The sequence below is a fragment of the Vanacampus margaritifer genome, chromosome 20 (assembly GCF_051991255.1).
Source record: "Vanacampus margaritifer isolate UIUO_Vmar chromosome 20, RoL_Vmar_1.0, whole genome shotgun sequence".
Lineage (NCBI taxonomy): Eukaryota > Metazoa > Chordata > Actinopteri > Syngnathiformes > Syngnathidae > Vanacampus > Vanacampus margaritifer.
This window is the reverse complement of record NC_135451.1, coordinates 11,518,008-11,538,935: the sequence shown is the minus strand read 5'-3', so window position 1 is coordinate 11,538,935 and position 20,928 is coordinate 11,518,008. Positions and strand designations below refer to the sequence as shown.

At 39.5% G+C, this 20,928-nt stretch overlaps 1 protein-coding gene across 3 annotated transcripts; it reads right to left on the bottom strand.

Moving 5' to 3' along the window:
• Positions 1-1,673: 1,673 nt before the first annotated feature.
• On the bottom strand, positions 1,674-20,555 carry zbtb47b (zinc finger and BTB domain containing 47b). Of its 3 annotated transcripts, XM_077553815.1 has the most exons (8): positions 20,207-20,555; positions 18,385-18,450; positions 8,605-8,783; positions 4,669-5,664; positions 4,454-4,601; positions 3,736-3,851; positions 3,464-3,608; positions 1,674-2,538 (listed from the first exon to the last, which is right to left on the bottom strand). In XM_077553815.1, exons 4-8 carry the CDS (start codon positions 5,581-5,583, stop codon positions 2,237-2,239), a joined length of 1,626 nt encoding a protein of 541 aa, XP_077409941.1. In that variant the 5' UTR covers positions 5,584-5,664; positions 8,605-8,783; positions 18,385-18,450; positions 20,207-20,555; the 3' UTR covers positions 1,674-2,236. The 3 variants fall into 3 exon arrangements, with proteins under 3 accessions (XP_077409941.1, XP_077409940.1, XP_077409939.1); XM_077553814.1 differs by lacking the exon at positions 8,605-8,783 and having other exon boundaries at positions 20,207-20,554; XM_077553813.1 differs by lacking the exons at positions 8,605-8,783; positions 18,385-18,450 and having other exon boundaries at positions 20,207-20,552.
• Between the last annotated feature and the right edge of the window lie 373 nt (positions 20,556-20,928).

The window sequence follows — 20,928 nt, the reverse complement described above, 5'->3', positions numbered from 1 at the left end:
GACAGAAAAAAAGGCTAAAAAAGAGAAAATAATTCTAATTGGGCTGGCAGTGAATCTGTTAAAGCATCACGAAGGAACTTTCAGTTTACATTGATTATGGCGACGCCATATGGACAAAAGCGGTAATGTTATGCCTGAAGGAAGACCACATTTCCCACGAGGACACGCGCGTTGCGTCGTCTTCCAGCTCACGCCAGCGAGCGTTGACATTCAAATTGACTTCGGTCTTCGTAACAAATGGTTAAAGTGGGAAGTGACGTACGCCATAAAGCAGTCAGCACATTTGTAGTTTTTTTTTGGTGTGGCAGTGTTCCTACCATCCTCCTCAAAGTTGCTTAGCGCCAGTAAAAATGATACAGACCCGCTCAGGCCCATGGCATAGGTACCATTCAAATAGTTTTAAGTCGAAGTTTCATCAGAAGAATTGTGAAAATATTTGATCAAGGTTGAAAAGTTCCTTAGTGCTGCTTTAACGTCACTGCCATTAGCAGAAGGGGCAATTCATTGAGATGCGGCATCAATTCAAGTGGAGGCCACTATTTAAGGAAATACGTTATAATACAGCATAAAACATGTTAATACTTGTGTGTTAATGTTAGTGCTTTAGACTCTTTGTGATCGTCCCTAAAAAGCATGATTTTGGTAATATTCTCTAGGTAGAAATGTAACAATTTTAAACTTACTCCAAACCAAATAACATTCGTCAAACTGGACAATAAAGTGCTCGCCTTTACCATTCATTCATCTTCAAAGTCCACACATCAGATTCCATCTTCCAACAAAAGTGCTACGACGTTATTATTAATATCGCTATAAAACAATCACGTGAGTTTTTGCGCAGCCCAAAATTAGAAGCTTTAAATTTTTTTACCAATATTTATAATTAACTCATTCACTGCCAATGACGGCTATAGACGTCAAAAATTCATTTAAACTATTTCTAGTAATTATTTATTTTTTCCACATTTGGTAACAAGAGTATGAAAAATTTGAATTTTTTATTTTATTTAACATTCAGAACAGATATAAAATGTATGATTAATTGTGGGTTAACAATTGAAGTCATGCGATTAATTACAATAAAAAAATGAATCGCCTGATGCCCCTAATTTTTAATAAGCTTTTCTTATTTAAAAAAAAAATAAAGATTATTAAAAATTGGAAAAAAAAAACATTTTACAATTGTTTTATTTATTTATTTAAAAAGAAAAGAAAAGATTATTAAAAATTAGGGGCGTCGGGCGATTAAAATTTCTAATCATAATTAATTGCATGACTTCACTATTTAACTCACAATTAATCAAAAAATTTATATCTGTTCTAAATGTACAATAAAAAAAATTATAGGTTTTCATACTCTTGTTGACAAAAGTGGAAAAAAAATTATAAACTAATAGAAATAGTTCAAATGGATTTTTGACGTCTATAGCCGTAAATGGCAGTGAATGAGTTCATGATGATTATTATTATTATTTTTTGGGGTTAACAATTCAACATCAACGCTTTTCATTGGACTGTGACGATACGTGCGCTCCTGTCCAAAGTCGTCTACGGCCACCCGAGATCAAAGTGCAAAAATCAGTAGTATTAACTACTTGTCTTTCTCGCGCCGAGTTGAATGTAATCGTGCCACGAATTACTTGACCCCCCCCCCCCCCCCCCCCCCCCGCCGCACAGTTCGAAGATTGGAGTACAATTCGGTTACATCACTAAATGTACGTAAGGTGCCAGGCGGATTATAAACACTACGACGTGATGTAGCTTATAGCACGCGAGCTAATGAGATTTGGTTATTGTGCACACACACACACACATATATACAATACTCACAAAAAAATTAGGTTATTGTTTTTTTTTTGTGGCAAATAGGAGAAATGCAATTTGCAAATAGGTTCATCATTTCACATAGAAGCCCAATGTGCAAACTTTAGTGAGTAGTGTATATTTTCCAAAACATGTCATGTCAGATTTTGGTTATTATTGCTGCGTCGCACCGGAACGGTTTCCAACTTTTCCTGTTTGTTGTTGCCAGAGATGCTACAATCGCTGCGTTTTTGTGCAAGGCTCCAGGAAGAGAAACGTCGCTGGTCCCCGAATGAAACCAGCTCACCAAAAATGTATTTATAAAAAAATAACTTGGATTATTTTTTTTTTTCACCAAGTGGCAGTGTTATTGAGGCGCAAGAAGCTCCGGGGCAGGGGGGGGTAAATAATCAAAAAGTGACCTTGCGATGCTTCAGATGTTGGAGTTCATCCTACCGCCAGAGAAGAGGGTAGGCGGTGGAAGAGGGGGAGACTGCGGGGCGCTGCATGGCGTCTGCTCTGGGTGCCGCTCCGGCTGGAGGGGGACGTCCAGCGGCTGGCTGACCCGGAAGCACTTCTCCCGATGCGCCTTGAGCATGTTGGAGAAGCGGAAACGCTGGCCGCACACCTCGCACGGGTACGGCTTCTCGCCCGTGTGGGTGCGGCGGTGGCGCTTCATGTTGGGCCGGCTGGTGAAGCTCTTCCCGCAAATCTCGCAGATATACGGTTTCTCTCCTGTGGAACGGACGGGTGGGACAAAAAGTGGAGACAGATGAATGGCTATTGTGGGTGCGTGGACAGGTGAATTTGGAGGGAATTAGCGCGTTTGCTCAAGATCAGCCGTTGTGATGGTGACTTTTGTTTTGTTTGGGTGATTATCGATTTGATCAGAGTTCATTTGGAAGGAAATTTGGAGATCAAAACATGTCCTCAGAACACTTACACTAATAACATGGGAGGAGCTTATTTCCATTGTTAAATAGTCAGCGTTGCTAAGGGAGGAGCTTTTCTGAAACCCGTTTGGCTCCTTGCTTTTTCTATAAATAAAAAAATAATTAAAAAAATTGGAAATCTTATTTTTGTGGATTTTTTCCCCTCATGTGTTTTATTTTTTTAGGGTCATAATGCGCCATCCTACTTTTTTAAGCAGATAATGGTGGCTAAAAATAAAAAATAAAAATAAAAAAAATAAAGAAATAATAAAAAATAATAAAAATAATTAAAAAATTATAATAAAAAAAATACAAAATACAAAAAAAAATTAAAAATAAAAATAATAAAATAAAATAAATAAATAACTAACTCTTTGACTGCCAGACGTTTTCAGAAAAGGGATGCCGTGGGTGCCAGCCAATTTAAGTATTTTTGACTGATCTTTCAAGGTCCACAGAAAATTATGTGTTTGGGCTATGGAAACACACATACTACCAAATGAAAGATTGGACTCTCATCTTTCATCAGAAAAAAAAGTTTGTTTCTACCTTATTCCGTTTTTCAGTAATCAACAATAGAAAATGGTTAGTTTCACCTCTGTTTTGAAAAAAAAAAAAACGTCTTTTAACGTCTTTGGCACTCCTCCATAGGATTTTACTAAACGTTTTTTAACGTTTTTGGCAGTCAAAGAGTTAAATAAATGTGGGCGGGTCTTCACAGCACTCACCAGTGTGTGTTTTCATGTGTTCATCGAAGTACTGCTTCATGTTGAAGTCCTTCCCGCACCACTGGCACATGAACTGCTTGTGTCCGATGTGGATGCTCATATGCGAACGCAGCTGGTATTTGTACTGGAAGCGTTCGCTGCAGTTCTGCAATGACAACAAATCACATCTTGTTTTTGTTTTGTTTTTTTTACGAATAAAAATAGATAAAAGAATCCCATTTGAATTTTGTCAAATGAGGTTGTTCCTTGTGGTATGGAAAAGGAGCTCGAACCTCACACTTGAAGGGCTTCTCTCCGGAATGCTGCAAGGAATGCACCTTCAGGGACATGCTGCGCTTGAACGACTTGCCGCACGTCTCGCAGGTGAACGGCATGTCCTTCGTATGAGCTACACAAACACAAACACAAACAATTTTTCTCATCTTTTCAGTAGCGATGCAGCTATGGAACTTTTTTTAATTAATTTTTTTACCAAGTATTCTTCCAATGTGCGGCTTTGAAAATCTGGTGAGTGACGTGGGTGTCAGGGAATGAGAGTGTATAAATTTGTGGCTGGCTGCTAAATGGCTAACCGTTAGCATGTGTGCGTGGCAGCTCGTGTATGATTGCTCAGACCTTGTGGTATCGCCGCAAAATCTGTAGTTTTGTTTTTTAGACATGTCTTTGAGTCATCAATCTTTCCTGCCATGCTTAGCCAAGATATAGTGGCAAAAACTCAACACTTGAGAGATTTTTTTTTAACTCATTCAAACCCCAAAATTTTAATACTTTGTCCTGCACTCCCAAAAACGTACTTATACGTTTTTTTCTTATTTCTTTTTTTTGTCTTATGCTAGAGCATACAGAAGGTTTTGATGCAGCTTCTGACATGAAGAGGTCGCTTAAAGCAATGACGGATATGCCAAAATGGCCGCCTCAAAACAAAATGGCAGACTTGGGGCGTAGCCAAAAAGACTGAGCACGCCGAAACAACAGCGGCTTACCACTCACCGACCATGTGCTTGCGAACGTGCGCCATGGTGTAGAACTTCTTGTCGCAGATCTCGCACGAGAACTTCTTCTCGGCGTAGCCGTGCACGACCTTGTTGTGCTCGTGCAGCGACCACAGCTTCTTGAATTCCTTCCCGCACGCCACACACTATTGAGAACACAGAGACAGGGTTTTAGTCACATTATTTTCTCCAGTGTTCCAAACGCTAGCCTACCTGGATGCTCTTCTCGCAGTGGGTCTGCTGGTGCAGCAGCATCTCGCTCTCCAGCAGGAACTTCTTGCCGCAGCTGGCGCAGGCGTGCGCGCGGCCGTGCGCGGCGCTGGTGTGCTTTTCCAAGTACCAGCGGTTGTTGAAGACGCGCGGGCACTTCTTGCACGAGAACTGCTGCCTGTCCTCCAGTCTCGCCTTGGGGCCGCCGCCCTCGTGGGCCAGCGACACAGCCAGCGCCCTGCGGGGATGATCCGATTCGGGTTCGAGGATGTTCTCCTCCTCATCCTCGTCTTCTTCGTCGGTACTCTGCCCCAATATGTCCATTTTTGTCTTCAGGTTGTTTTCGTCCTCGTCGTCCTCGGACTCCCGCCCGTCGCAGCCGCAAAATACGTTTGCCTCTTCGCCGCCTTTGGAAACATTGAGAGTCTGGTTGTTGAGGTTGACCTCCACGATGATTTGATCTTTGTTGAAGGTCGCGTGAGGATCCAATGTCTTGGATTCCCCGCCGTCACCACGCTCCTGTTTGATGTCCAAGTATGTCCCGCAACCGTCTTGATCGTCCATATCGGCGCTGCGCAGCGACCGGCTGCCGATGAGCTGGCGGCAGGAGGCGGCGATGTCGCTCATTTGCAGCAAGGTGGCGGCGTTGAGCACGTCGGCGACGGTGCGGCTGCTCACCGAAAGCTTGGACGTGTAGATGAAGTTCAGAACCTGCTGCAGGCCCTGAGACGTCAGCGCGTCCAGCGACAGGTCCACTCGCCGCAGCTGCTTGCTGCGGGCGAACAGCGCGTGGAAAAAAGGGCTGTAGGCGGCCAGCACCCCCTTGTGGGCCGGGAAGGTGCTGTGGTGGCGCACCAGCACGATGTCCACGTCGCACAGGTCGGGCTGGAAGAGGCGCTGCTCGTTCAGCCGGTCCATCAAGCAGGTGAAGTGGAGGGCCACATCCTCCACCAGAGAGAACTCAGCAGAGGGGAAGTCGGTGGTCTTCTCCACTATGAGCTGAAGAGGGACAGTTATCAGTGTGAAAGCCTTTTATTTATTTATTTTTATTTATTTATAATATTGTCTAATTGTAAAACATTCAGTGTTGTACTCGTCGTAAAGTTTAAACTGTTCTTGTGAAATTTCGCCTTTTTGTCCCGTGGGCAGTATCTTATTTTGAAATGGCTTAGTCAGAACCAACAAAAAGCCAAAAAATGGTCACAATAACGCCTAGGGGTTAAGTTTTTTTCCTCATAATTCTTAATCATTTTTAATATATATATATATATATATATATATATATATATATATATATATATATATATATAGGCTTTTTTTTTTAAAGAATTTCTTATAGCAACTTAATTCTTGTCACAACTATACCTCGCTGATATGGTGATGTTTCAACTTCAGTCCCATAATTACTACTTAATTTTACATGGATTCATATTTTTGTTTCATTTGTCTCTTATTCTCATAATATTTCATATGGGCTCTCTATATTGCGGAATTTCTTTTTTTTTTCCGGAGAAAAATATATTGCGGATTTTCATTAACAGTAGGGGTGGGGGTCTGGATCGTAGGACTCTCATGATGAAGAGGGGCGGGTGGGGTTTAGTAAATATATCTACTTTTCCCCAGTCGTGTCTGCTTACAGCTCTGCGTGTCTACGCTGCACAATCAAAAGGTGCAGCAGTCAGCGCTCTGTGCAAATCTTTGCACGTCCCTCCCCAAGGTGGGTGTCTGTTTTAGCACAGGAAGGGCAGGGTTTCGATCCAGACGGGATGTGAGCATTGGGCAAGGACGCACACACACACACACACACTCATAAATACGATATATGACAATGTTTATGAACTCATTTACTGCCAATGACGGCTATAATCGTCAAAAAAGTATTTGAACTATTTCTATTAGTTTAACATTTTTTCCACTTTTGTTAACAAGAATATGAAAACCTAGATTTTTTTTATTGCACATTTAGAACAGATATGAAATTTATGATTAATCGCAAGTTAACTAGTGAAGTCATTAGATTAATTACGATTAAAAACTTTAATCGCCTGACGACCCAAATTTTTGAAATTTTCTTTCCTTCTTTTTTTTATTCATTCACTGCCATTGACGGCTATAAACGTCAAAAATTTATTTAAACTATTTCTATTAGTTTACCATTTTTTCCACTTTTGTTAACAAGAATATGAAAACCTAGATTTTTTTTTATTGTACATTTAGAACAGATATGAAATTTGTGATTAATCGCGAGTTAACTAGTGAAGTCATTAGATTAATTACGATTAAAAACTTTAATCGCCTGATGACCCAAATTTTTAATATTTTCTTTCCTTTTTATTTTTTTCACTGCCATTGACGGCTATAATCGTCAAAAATAAATTTTAACTATTTCTATTAGTTTAAATGTTTTTCCACTTTTGTAAACAAGAGTATGAAAATCAATATTTTTTTATTGTACATTTAGAACAGTTAATGTTCATTAATCGTGAGTTAGCTAGTGAAGTCATGAGATTAATTACGATTAAAAACTTTAATCGCCTGACGCCCCGAATTTTTAATAATATTTTCTTTCCTTTTTAAAAAAAAAATCATTCGCTGCCATTGACGGCTATAATCGTCAAAAATGTATTTTAACTATTTCTATTAGTTTAACATTTTTTCCACTTTTGTTAAGAATATGAAAACCTTTTTTTTTTATTGTACATTTAGAACAGATATGCAATTTGTGAATAATCGCGAGTTAACTAGTGAAGTCATGCAATTAATTACAATTTAAAAAAAAAAATTAATAATAGTTATTAACTCTTTGACTGCCAGACGTTTTCAGAAACGGGTTGTCGCCAGTGCCAGCCGATTTTAAGCATTTTGACTGATCTTTCAAGGTCCATAGAAAATTATGTGTTTGGACTATGGAAACACACATACTACCAAATTAAAGATTGGACTCTCATCTTTCATCAGAAAAAAAAGTTTGTTTCTACCTTATTCCGTTCTTCAGTAATCAACAATAGAAAATGGTTAGTTTCACCTCTGTTTTGAAACAAACGTCTTTTAACGTCTTTGGCACTCCTCCATAGGATTTTACTAAACGTTATTTAACGTTTTTGGCAGTCAAAGAGTTAATAAAAAATCATTATTATTTTTTTAATGAATTTATGGCAGTGAATGAGTTAAAAACAAAATGTCAGCGAGGACTGGCTGATAAGTATTCACGAAAGCACCCCCCCCCCCAGCTCCATTAGCCATCTCCATTGCTCAGCACGACCACAGCGTCCCAAAGGAAGCGCAAATTATTCACAAAACAGAACACGCTCCGCGGGAACAATTAGCAACGGAGGATAAAAGAACCCCGTTGACAATTTATGGAAAGAATACATCTGAGAGTGTCTCGAAGGCCGAGTGAGGAGAGCGCTGGATGTACATCTCACACACATAACACCAGGAATTGTTTTTTTACAGGAACAATTTTTGCAAGAATCCCATTATTGGAGCCAGTAAAAATGAACACTTTATGTGGTACCTCAGGTTACGAGTGGCCCAACTTTAGATTTGTTCCATGGTTATATATTCGGTCTTAGGTTACGAACAAAACTTTAGAGTTACGAGTGCTAGATGATGGCAGCGAACTTTTGACAATTATTCCTCAAAGTGAATCAAACTGTTTATTGCCACACATGGCGAGTCATTGTTACAATAATAAAGTAAAAACGTCTAAATAATGAAGTCGAAATATAACTGAAGTCAAAAATCCCCCGAAAATTTTAATGAGAAGCAATCGTACGATAAAGTTACAATTTTACGATTATTTACGACATGACAATAGTACTAAATTAACTGCACAACTCAGAGTTTGTACAAGAATAAAGTCAAAATATGTAAAGTCATTGTTCAGACGGGAACATGTATTTGCATTTGATAGGGTGGGGGCGGGGGGGGACTAACCTTGAAAAAGTGGTCTCTTTGAAGAATTCAATTAGAGGGGCGTTAGATTTATTCATAGTTTGGAGCTGCTAAATTGGAAAGTCGGAGTGGAGTTGAGATGGGGTTATCTCTCATTCGCTCGTTAGCTGGCTCTCGACAGACATCGCCCAAGGGCACAGCGCCGCCGCCGCCGCCGCCGCCTTAATCAGATCAAATGAAAGTTACACCACTTTAGTCATAATCATCATTGTCGTCGTTGTCTTCACAGAAACGCGGCGATGCAGTAAAACGGCTTCTGTTTATGCGTCGTAAATGTCTGACTGTCGGGGGCGGGTGCAAGGTAAAAGGTTTAGTGTTCAGAAAGTTCATGATCTATCATCAAAAGTCCAACTGAAGTGGAATCAACCTTCTTATATTTGATTCTTATAAGAATTCTCATTCAGAAGGATTCAGAATCGATTTTATTTAAATTATTTTATACTGTCTTCCCTTTGTTTGCGTGTGCCTTTATTGGGAGCGCTGTTCATGTTGTACCCAATTTGGCCACTTGGGGGCGATGTTGTTCCACGCGGTCTGATACACTGTTAAGTTGTAGCCACATTAGAGAATAGAAGGAAACACACGTACATACACATACAAAATAAAAAAATAAAAAATAAAAAAAAAAAAAAGAGAGCAATAATGATGACATGTCAAATCGGTAAAATTACCGAATGAACAATACTGAGCTCTCCAGGAAAAAAAAGAAGGAAAAAAAAAGAGAGTAGAAGGAAAAAGTCACAATCAAGTTATTTCAATAAAAGTTGTTGTTTTTTGCAGCGTGGAGCCGTTCTTTTGAGTGATAAAAGTGCCGCGAGTAGCGCGCTAATTAGCATTGGCGAGTCAAACTGGAGTCAATCGTTACGATTCCTTGAACATCTATAAATTGAAGCAAAAATCATTGCCAATCAAATCATTTTGAATCAATATTTGTTCTTAATCGAAAATTTATTCTGAATCGAATCGCACACCCAAAAATCGGAAGCGAATCGTGACACATTCAAAGATTCCCACCTCTAGAGGAAGGTATTTGATCAACTCCCCCGCTCTTGTCTCTTGTCATCATCCCCAGTCCTCCCCACCTCCCCCGCTCATCTCCAAAATGGCAGGCAGGCTCTGTTTGCTGTCATTAGAACGCCACTTTTCGACGAGCCTCCAAGACACACGCGGCCTCTCATACATTATTTATAGCGTACGAAGAGGTTGTGTACAACTACCAGAATGCAAACGTCTTTAATCCTAGAAATAAAGTTCTCAAATTTCTCCACTCCATTAAAATACTTAAGAAACAACCAAAAGATGAACGAACTCGTGACAGTTTGCTGACGGGTAAAACGTTAGCATCCTGACAATGGCGGACATGATGCGGACAGTCCTGAAACGGACAAAAGACAGACCAGTGCGAGACACCAACTGGTCACCATGTCCTCTCTCTCTCTCCAATTAAATTTACTACTGTGTGAACAAGCCTGCGCCTCCTCGGGCTGTCAAGCGTATGTAAATCTTTCACCAGTTGCACAATGCGCGTTACTCCGCTGTAACTAGCACCGAGCATACCTCGCTTCACGGGAGATTTAAAAGCGAAGGGGGTCTCGACTCCCCATGCCAACAAAAGAATGTCTGCTGGGACAAGAGGAAACATATTTCCTATCAGGGGACATTTGAGGTTTTAAATATCACTACATTTGAAAATATTCATTACACACATATTGTACAAATGACACTAAAAACAGACTTAAAATATATATATATAAATAAAAAATAAAAAATAAAAATATATATATATTTAGCAGGAAACATGAAGTCGATGTACATAATCCTGCATTGCATTGCGGCCAAAAGTAGAAAGAATCCTAGTCGGTTATTATGCGCCTTTTGGTGCTGTGAATAGTAAATCCTCATTATGGCGAAAGCCGCATGCTAAATTAGCACTCGCTCGTTGCCATGACTACTCTACGTCTTTTTGTTGCCTGTTGACAAATACTTTTGGCGCATTACCGGTGGCGGTCACCTTCTTTAGCATGTTATATATTTTTTCTTTTCTTCTTTAGCAGGGTAAAAACGGTAGCTGTAATGCGCCGGTCGGCAGCTAGCTAAGAGCTAGCGTAGCCTAGCTAGCATAGCGTAGACACGACATCTCTAGTCTACTATTGTCAAACAGAATGGTTGGACTCAAATGTCAAGTGTTTTTCCATCAGATTAAAAAATGTCAAACGTATCAATCGATTAACCAATTTTTCTGGTCAATTTATCCATTTCATAAGGTAGACTTGTAGGGTAAAAATGGGTTTCGCCCCCCCACTGCTAAGAGTAGAAAGTGACTGACACCCAGAGGAAGAGGAGCCGGCACCAGTGTCACCTCGAATCTCGCTCACAGGCTGGGAGATGCTAGGAGGACCCGAACGAACCATCACTGAATCACCAGACACGAACGAGGGTTCGTGACAAGGCGGCGAATAGGCAGCGAAAGCAGACGCCGGAATGGGCTCCAGCAGAAATCAAGTACATCAAGTACCTGGTGTGTAGCAGTTCAAAGTGGAATGCTAATGCTACATTAAAATACATCAACAACGCGGTTCACTTTTCACGGTCTCGCGCAGATTTTTTTTTTTTTTTTTTTTTTACAGTAATGTTACCTTATTTTATAAAATTCAGGAAGTTTTGAACATTGAGAAAGTTTAAACAAGAGAGAAATGTGAGGAAATGTAAATGCCTGGGTGAGAAAAGTGTAGAAACTGCGGTGATGGGTTTTCGAGCCGTAAAACATTTATAATAAATGTAAAACTTTTTTTTAAATGTTATTTTCATAAGATTGACTTTTTTCTTGCAAACATTACTTTCCTTCCAGAAAATCTATAACCATTTTCTCAAAAACAAGATTTTTCATCAACAAATGTTCTCAACTTGGAATGTTCTGCCTGAAAGTAGAAATAAAAATACCAATTTTTTTTTTCTCAACAACATTAGTTTTTGTTCAGGCTACAAATTGCCTTAGAGAAACATAACTTAAAAAAAAAAAACTTTCTTTTTAACTCATCCACTGCCATCGACGGCTATAGACGTAAAAAATTCATTTGAACTATTTCTATTGGTTTAACATTTTCCCACTTTTGTTAACAAGAGTATGAATACCTAGAGTTGTTTTTATTGTATTAGAACAGATATAAAATTTGTGATTAATCGTGAGTTAACTACTGCAGTCATGCGATCATTTCTTAATTTTTTTGTAATCTTTTATTTTTTATTTTTAAGATTATTAAAAGTTAGGGGCATCAGGTGATTACAATTTGTAATCGTGATTAATCGCATGACTAGTTAACTCACGATTAATCACAAATTTTATATCTGTTTTAAATGTACAATAAAAAATTCTAGGCTTTCATACTCTTAACAAAAATGGGGAAAATAATTTAAACTAATGTGTATTTATTTAAGTGTTAAAGATATGAACCCATTTACTGCCATTGACAGCAATGGACGTAAAAAATTAATTTGAACTATTTCTATTAGTTTAACATTTTCCCACTTTTGTTAACAAGAGTATGAATACCTAGAGTTGTTTTTATTGTATTAGAACAGATATAAAATTTGTGATTAATCGTGAGTTAACTACTGCAGTCATGCGATCTTTTCTTAATTTTTTTGTAATCTTTTATTTTTAAGATTATTAAAAATTAGGGGCATCAGGTGATTAAAATTTCACATGAATGTTCTGCCTGAAAGTAGAAATAAAAATACCTTTTTTTTTTTCTCAACATTTTTTTCTCAACAAAATTAGTTTTTGTTCAGGCTACAAATTGCCTTAGAGAAACATAACTTTAAAAAAAAAACTTTTTTTTAATTCATACACTGCCATCGACGGCTATAGACGTAAAAAATTTAGTTGATTATTATTATTTATTTTTTTTAAAGATTATTAAAAATTAGGGGCATCAGGTGATTACAATTTGTAATCGTGATTAATCGCATGACTAGTTAACTCACGATTAATCACAAATTTTATGTCTGTTCTAAATGTACAATAAAAAATTCTAGGCTTTCATACTCTTAACAAAAATGGGGAAAAAAAATTAAACTAATAGAAATAGTTCAAATGAATTTTTCTAGTCTATTGCTGTCAATGGCAGTAAATGGGTTCATATCTTTAACACTTAAATAATTACAATTTTTTTTCTCAAAACAATGACGTTTTTTCCTTGAAAATAGAGTAGCGGTACAAACTTTTTTTTTCAAAAGTATTTAACTAGTCTCATGAGACTATTTCTCAAAAGTATAGTGCTTTTATTTTTTAAATTATGAATCTCAAGATTACAAGACTGTAGACAATAGAATATGTCCACTTCAAAAATAATAATAATAATAATAATTTACTCTCATTGTGGTTTTTTTCCTTTTCAACTCTTTTGTATGATATCGCGAGGTTCCGCAATGTAGTCAATTTCGTTTCTGAAGACATCTGCTTCCTCATAATTGACAACTTCTTGGATAATCTCATGCTGGACGAGAACCAGTATTTTGCAATTTGGTTGAGTAAAATCTCAACTCCTCCTGGTGTCAACTTTCCCAGCTACTGAAAAGCAAACCGTCTAAAAGACTTCTGGCGTGTCTGCACAAGCGCCGCCTTCCTAAATTCAATCAGCGCCTGGCGCTGACCTTGAGGCGTAAACTGCGTATACGGTAGCATCCTCCGCCCACAAGCCCCGCAACCTCAAATGCCTTCCCGTCTGCACGCACGCACACACCTGAGAGGCGGCACAAGCCGTGACACAGATGCAAACAGATGAGGAGGACATCACCAAGTGTGGCCGGGGGCCGGGCTTTTAACAAGGCCCCGCAGCAGTGGCTCTTTTTACGGCTGCATCATAAAAAGATGCTAATAAAAATCAATGTTGCGGGCTCGCCGCCAAGGTCGCGGCGGCGTCGGGACTCGAAAGCGTAGGGTAAAAAAAAAAAAAGGTTGATGGCGACGACAAAAATCAGAGTGGAATGACGGGAAAGTAGTATTTGCGCCAAAAAAAGTGTTTACATAGTTCAGGTTGTTTGGAAAACAAACAAACATTTGATTGTAAAATTGTAATATTATTTTATAATTCTTAATTTAAAAATGTCACTTAATTGACAATAATTACCCTTGAGAATTGGATTGTACAAAAAAGTAACACTATAGCAAATATCTAATTAAAGATTATAAAAATATCTCCCAGAGTACACAATTTTGTGGAATTTGGATAATTGGGGGGGGGGGGAATCTGGACAAAAAGCTGTCATTTGTAGCATATATGAAAATTGACTTTTAGATTTATTTATTGATTTATTTTTAACAACGGCTTGAAAATGATTGTTATCTACAGAGAATTTAGTAGGATTTTTATGAAAATTAAAGAACTCCAAGTAGCATTTTATGGGGTTACTTAATAAACGTGAATTTACTTGGAGTTGTACACAAAATAAAAGACTGTAAAGAGTGCAATTTGACATGTTGAACAGTATATATATATATATATATATATATATATTAGGGGTGTTATAAAAAATCGATTTGGCAATATATCGTAATATCACAGCGCGCAATTCTCGAATCGATTCGATATGCGGCCCAATCGATTTTTAAACAATTTTTTTTATGGGAATATTCAACAAAACGTCTCACTTAGGGTTAGGATTCACACATTAAGCATGGAAGAATGTTATATTAATGGAACATTAAGCCTTAACATTTGATTTCAGTGCTGTTCAAACATGAAACCGACTGCCACCGCTTTTTGTTAAATGCAGTAGGCTCAGTTATTAAGCATGAATTTTCATACAAATCTTACAGTGTACATGCACAGGTTTACCGATGAGTATTTTCTAAATTTGAGTAAAAAAAAAAACACACACACACACAAAAAAACGCAATAATCAATTTATAGATCCGTATCGGGATTAATCGGAATCGAATCGTGACCTATGAAACGTGATACGAATTGAATTGACAGTACTAGGCAAGTCACACCCCTAATATATATATATATATATATATATATATATATATATATATATATATATATATATATAAATATTCACAAGTCTCACAAGAATTTAATGGGAGTAGTTTTTCCGCAGAAAAACAAAATGGAGTTTAAATGTCTGCCACGTTCACAAAGTATATTGTTTTTTTGTGTTTTTTTTTTTTTTTAAACTGTAAATCGTCCAAATAGAGATTATAATAAAGACATTATCATGTGTCTGCCACCCTACCATATGGTCCGCCTATCTCTTGAAACAAAACATTGAGGTTCAGATGAATTATATGAAAAAAAAGGGAGAAAACAACCTCAATGAGATTTCAGGTGAAATTTGCAGCAGAAGCGCAACGAAAACGCTCGCTTGCTCGCTTTCATTTTACTCCCCACAGCCTCTTAAAACATCGCTTCTTTTCACCACCGCCACGCTAAAATTAATAAAGACAATATTATCCCCTGTAATCCCACACATCCCATCACCTGATCCAGCAGTTTTGGGGATGGCCCCCAGCCAGCCAAATAATGCCCTCCCCCCCTGCTACCCCCGCCTCCTTTCGACCACCAGATCTCAACACATTTCCATTTATATGTAAATTCCAGCACAGGTGACAAGCCAATCTACCTACAAGTGATTAGCGCTTAGCCGAGCATTAAATTGGGATGCACAAACACAAAGATTTGATCTGAGATTTGCCCTGGATGACGTTTGGGTTAAGGTTTTTAGGGGGCGAAGAAGCGCGTGTTTTGCCCGGTAGGAATTCACACCGCGATAAGACCGTTGGGCGGGCCGTGTCGATGAGTGCCAGGAAGTTTGCGTCTGGGCCAACGCGCTGAGAAAGGAAGCGCTGACTCAGGAAGGCTGGACAAGGGGAGAGGGCGCTGGCATCTCATACACACGCAAACACACACAAACACACGCAAACACACACTACTATGCCTCAGCCAAAACACAATGTTCCCATGCCATGACGATTTTTTTTTTCTTTCCTGGAGAGCTCAGTATTGTTCATTCGGTAATTTTACCGATTTGACATGTCATCATCATTGCGCTCTTTTTAAAAAAAAAAAAAAAAAGTTTTTTTATTTTGTATGTGGGTGAATATGAGTATGTGCGTATTCCTATTAAAAAATCCTTTTATTTTTATTTTTATCTAAACCGAACACTTCAGAACCCAGCCAGAGCCGTGAGGCCGTCAAGAGACCCGAGGAAGGACCAAAGAAAACAAAGGAAAGTGAAATCCAGCACCGACCATGCCATGACGCTTGCCGAATACTGACCACGGTGATGCCCAAAAATATGTGGCGTAAAGAGTTCATTAATTACAGATCCATTTCTACATAAAACACCCCCCACCCCACACACACAATTTTTACCCAACCTCAGCTTTATTTAGTCTGGCCACAGCCTTGTCTAATAGAAAGAAAAATGCTTTGCCGCCATCTTGTGGCATATATAACATTTTCCTCAAATGTGCTTTGGTTTTTTTATATATATTTTTTTATTACATTTAACGACGCAGGCGTACCTAATAGAGTGGCAAGGCGTGTGTGCTGAGACGAGGTCTGTTCGAGACAAAACGAGCTCTGTGACGTTGAGCGGCGAGCAGGTGCAGACATGGCCCGGGGGCCATCGGCGAGGGAGGATACTGTGATATGTTCATTATACCTTTCATAGCTGCATACAAAAGAGACGCGGGAGGCTAACACAAGACTGCAAAGTGCTTCTTATCGCAGGAATCTCTCGGCTCCGTGTGTGTGTGTGTGGGCTGTTGATGAGAAGGTCAGAGAGGACAAAAGGGTAGAAGAGGTAGTGAGAGAGTGAGAGGGGAGAGCATCAGCTTTCTACAGCCGCAAGCAATCAATGGAGGGAGGAAGAAAAAAAAAAGCCTACAGGACTGTTTGGGAATTCTCTTTTCTGCCCGGGAGTTTGATGAGAATTATGCTGACCAATCATGTCGGACCAATTAAGCTACCGATAGTTAGCTTTAGCGGCCTCGTGGCAAAAGGGTTGCGACGTGAAGGAGAAGTAGAACTTCAAGTTTTCCATGTGTTGATGATGTCATCCCACAAACAATGATGCTATTACTTTGGCTACTGCAATAGCCTTGGTTCAAGACATACTAACCACTTTTAGTCATGATGTTAGCATTGTTTTTAGCATGATGTAGCAGTACATTAGCCACTTATATGCAGGGCGTTAGCCTTTAGCCATTGCTTCAACTACCAGTGTGTTAACTGTTGGTTGTTCTTAGCCTTAGCGGTTCTTAGCTTTCTGGTGTGTTAGCTTCTAGTCATCATTCGTTAGCTTCAACCAGTAACACATGAATTGAAAGTATTTGTTGTTATACCAATTGTGTGTTTAGCCCCAATTACCAGTAGGTTAGCAAATTCAGTTTTTTTATTAGCAATGTACAGGTATTAGCTTCTTGTTATCACACGTTAGCCTCAACCGCAGGTGTCAGAAACCACTGATTATTGTGTGACAGTGCTAATAGTTTTAGCCACATCAAATCATGTGTTAGCCTTTTGTCGTAGCAACTTCAGGTATTCCTTGGCACCTGTTGTCTGGGGCTAGTTTTTCATTAGTCGTTCTTGTCCATTCTGTCCTTGCGATCGAGACTAGCGTTCTTAAGAAGTACATTCTTGAGTATGTTTTTAGGAAGACTGCGTTCAGGAGACCGTAGTCTGCGAATTGAGAAACGGCTTTAGTGCGTTAGCCTAAACTACGAGTGTATTAGGAACTTCTGGTCATTATTAGCCAACATTTGCAATGTTGTAGCCTCTATTCATTGTGTGTTAGCCTCTAATTGCCAGTGTCTAAGCAAATTCAAAGCAACTGTTAGCACCTGCTACTAGGGATTAGCTAACCGTAATACCAGTGTGCTATTGGTGTTTGTTAACCTTTGATAAACAATGCCTAAGACTCTAGTTGTCACGTGTTAACCTCCTTTACAAGAGTGGTGGTATATGGCTAAGTGGAAGCACTTTAGCCTCAAAAAGCTACATGTCCTTTTGGGGTTAAATTAGTGTAATAAAAAAAGAAAGTAAAACATGGTCTTATAAACAAAATGGTGCCATTTGAAGCAGCTCGTACTCTGCTGTCTGCCACAATGTTCACTGTTCTTAATCTCTGGGGCATAAATTAGCAGCACGGTTTCCACGGCGAGTGGACTCCCGACTGCCGAGCAGAGTTTGTTGCCGGGCTTTGGAATGGGTGCACTTTTCACGAGGCAGACAATTCCCCTTTGCTTGGCACCAGGAGATAACGAAAGCCTCCATGAGTCGAAGGCGGACAGGAATGCCGTGAATAGGCGGTTACATAAAAAAAAAACTCACATCACCCTGTGAGGATGGAGACAGCAGCCGACAATGCCAAGTGAAACACAACTGCTAGAGAAACATGTATCTTCTTAAAAAAAAAAATTAAAAAAATACTACAACTAAGAGTTACAACATTTAAACTGTGGGTCAGCTATGGGGTTAAGATCATAACAGTGTTGTCCTTATCAGACATGGAAGTGGACAAAATGACACTAGATGGGACAAACGAGTGACTTGATTACCTCACTTGCGCAATAATATATATGGTGGTCCCAAATGTTTAAATGCACTACCCATTCAAGAGTCCCTGTTGGTCATGGCCACGGCTACTAGCTAAGGGTTCTTTGAGTTCAGCTCCCCGAGTGAGACAATAATACAATTTGGCTATTCTGCACTCAAGTACTGTACAGCGACCCCAAATAGTCAAATGCCCTACCATTTTAGGAGTCCATGTTGGTCTTGGCTGAGACTAGCTCTGGGGTCTTTTTTTTTTTTTTTAGATCTGAAAATAGAAAGAATGACATGTGTGAAGAAAATGAAATGACAGGTTTTTTTTTGTCTATTGCGATGACAATGCCAGGGACTCAGCCTTGGTTCAAGACATACTAACGACTTTTAGTCATGATGTTAGCATTGTTTTTAGCATGATGTAGCAGTACATTAGCCACCTATATGCAGGGTGTTAGCCTTTAGCCATTGCTTCAACTACCAGTGTGTTAACTGTTGGTTGTTCTTAGCCTTAGCGGTTCTTAGCTTTCCAGTGTTTTAGCTTCTAGTCATCATTCGTTTGCTTCAACCAGTAACACATGAATTGAAAGCATTTGTTGTTATACCAAGTGTGTGTTTAGCCCCAACTGCCAGCAAGTTAGCAAATTCTGGTTTTTATTAGCAATGTACAGGTATTAGCTTCTTGTTATCACACGTTAGCCTCAACCGCAGGTGTCAGAAACCACTGATTATTTATTAGAAAATAGAAAGAATGACGTGTGATGAAAATGAAATGACAGTTTGATTGTTTGTTTTTTGTCTATTGCGATGACAATGCCAGGGACTCAGCCTTGGTTCAAGACATACTAACGACTTTTAGTCATGATGTTAGCATTGTTTTTAGCATGATGTAGCAGTACATTAGCCACCTATGTGCAGGGTGTTAGCCTTTAGCCATTGCTTCAACTACCAGTGTGTTAACTGTTGGTTGTTCTTAGCCTTAGCGGTTCTTAGCTTTCCGGTGTTTTAGCTTCTAGTCGTCATTCGTTTGCTTCAACCAGTAACACATGAATTGAAAGCATTTGTTGTTATACCAAGTCCCAACTGCCAGCAAGTTAGCAAATTCAGTTTTTTATTAGCAATGTACAGGTATTAGCTTCTTGTTATCACACGTTAGCCTCAACAGCAGGTGTCAGAAACCACGGATTATTATTAGAAAATAGAAAGAATGACATGTGTGATGAAAATGAAATGACAGTTTTTTTTGTGTGCTCATGTTTGTATTGAAGAATGGTGGTGGCCCTACGTGGTCAACTGTCCTACTGTTGGTCCATACACAACTTTCCTTAGATTATAAAGCAGAAGATAAATGACACACAACGCCACACATGAGCATGGCCCTAAAATGTCGAGAAGGGTGGAGGGACTGGTGCTAGGCAGACTCAGAAAGTGGTACAGGTGCACTGGTTGGGAGTGGAGGGCACGGATATCGGTTGGTAGAGATGCAACTGCCATAGTGGTAGGTTATCCCCTTACACTTCATGAACAAAAACAATGCAAAAGGCGGCAAACAAACGCACTAGAACGAAGCCACCCAGCAAGCACCAGGGCTCACCCCATGTGACCTGACCCAGATATTAACCCAAGCCTCCAGATGTGAACTGGGATTACTACAGCACCACTGCTGCATCAAGCTCCACCACATGCTTTCCAAATGAGGCATCCCCGAATGACCCCGGAGACTTAACACCGCAGAGGCAGGAGAGAATCTGCGAGGGAAAAGTCATGCACTGTCGCGAAACCGGACTTCCACTTTCAATCTGGCACAAACATCCTCACTTTTTTTCCCCCTCTCTGTAAATTGCAGTCATTGCGTTCCTCTTAACTTGTCCCGCAAACTTTCACGCAAAGGCGCTTGAAAACAAAAATGACGCGTTCAAGTGCGCCAAGTAAAAAAATAAATATATATCTCCATTACATCCACCAAACTGAAAAATAAACAAAATGTGACGCTGCTGTGTGTGTGTGTGTGAGTGAGAGAGAGAGCCTACCATTTTGATCCAGCAGCGGCCAGAGGCTCCAAGGAGTCCCGCAATAACTCCTCTTGCGCCAGTTTCCACTCCGCCATGAACCCCCCCTTACAAAAAGCGTGGATTTGTCACATTTTGGAGCGGTTCTTTTCTGTGTGTGCAGCCCGTGAACCTCCTCCGTGCTCCCTGTAGCAACCGAGCAGACAGAACAAAAAATTACAGAGGCTGCTTCGCTTTTTTTTTGCAGGAGGAATTGTTTTTTTTTGATTGGAGCTCGGGGATCATATGGGCGCTTTTCTTTTTTTGGTCTTTTAAAGGGACACGGCGCCGTTTAAAAAAAAAAAAAAAAAAAAGCGTTGGCCGGAGGGAGACGCGCCCTTACGCGCACACGCCACAACATGATCTGCATTATTTGTTTTTATTTGTGGGTGTTTACAACCAGGAATGCGCATATTTGACTTATGGCGTAAAAAGCGCCCCGGACCGTGCGCTTCCTCTTCTGGTGTGCGTAGGTCGTGACGTCACGCGGGTTACTAAGTTCATCCAATTAAAAAACAAAAAGTAAACAACTCAAGTCAGCGTGCCCGCTCCAGGGATACACGAATTTCACCTTTTAGAATTAAATGGGACGATATTATTAAAAGGTAAAATAAACCAAACTAAAATACAAAAATTTAAAACAAAAACTTTTTTAGCTAAAACCCTGCTGTAAAAAGGGTTATGCTTGCCTATTGGTGACTTGT

Bases quoted from the DNA above. Each gene is read 5' to 3' on its own strand.
- zbtb47b (XM_077553814.1), bottom strand. The intron at 3,852-4,453 runs GTGAGTGGTAAG...GTGTTTGTGTAG, and splicing joins CGTTCGCAAGCACATGGTCG to CTCATACGAAGGACATGCCG. The intron at 2,539-3,463 runs GTGAGTGCTGTG...TCCGTTCCACAG, and splicing joins ACACATGAAAACACACACTG to GAGAGAAACCGTATATCTGC.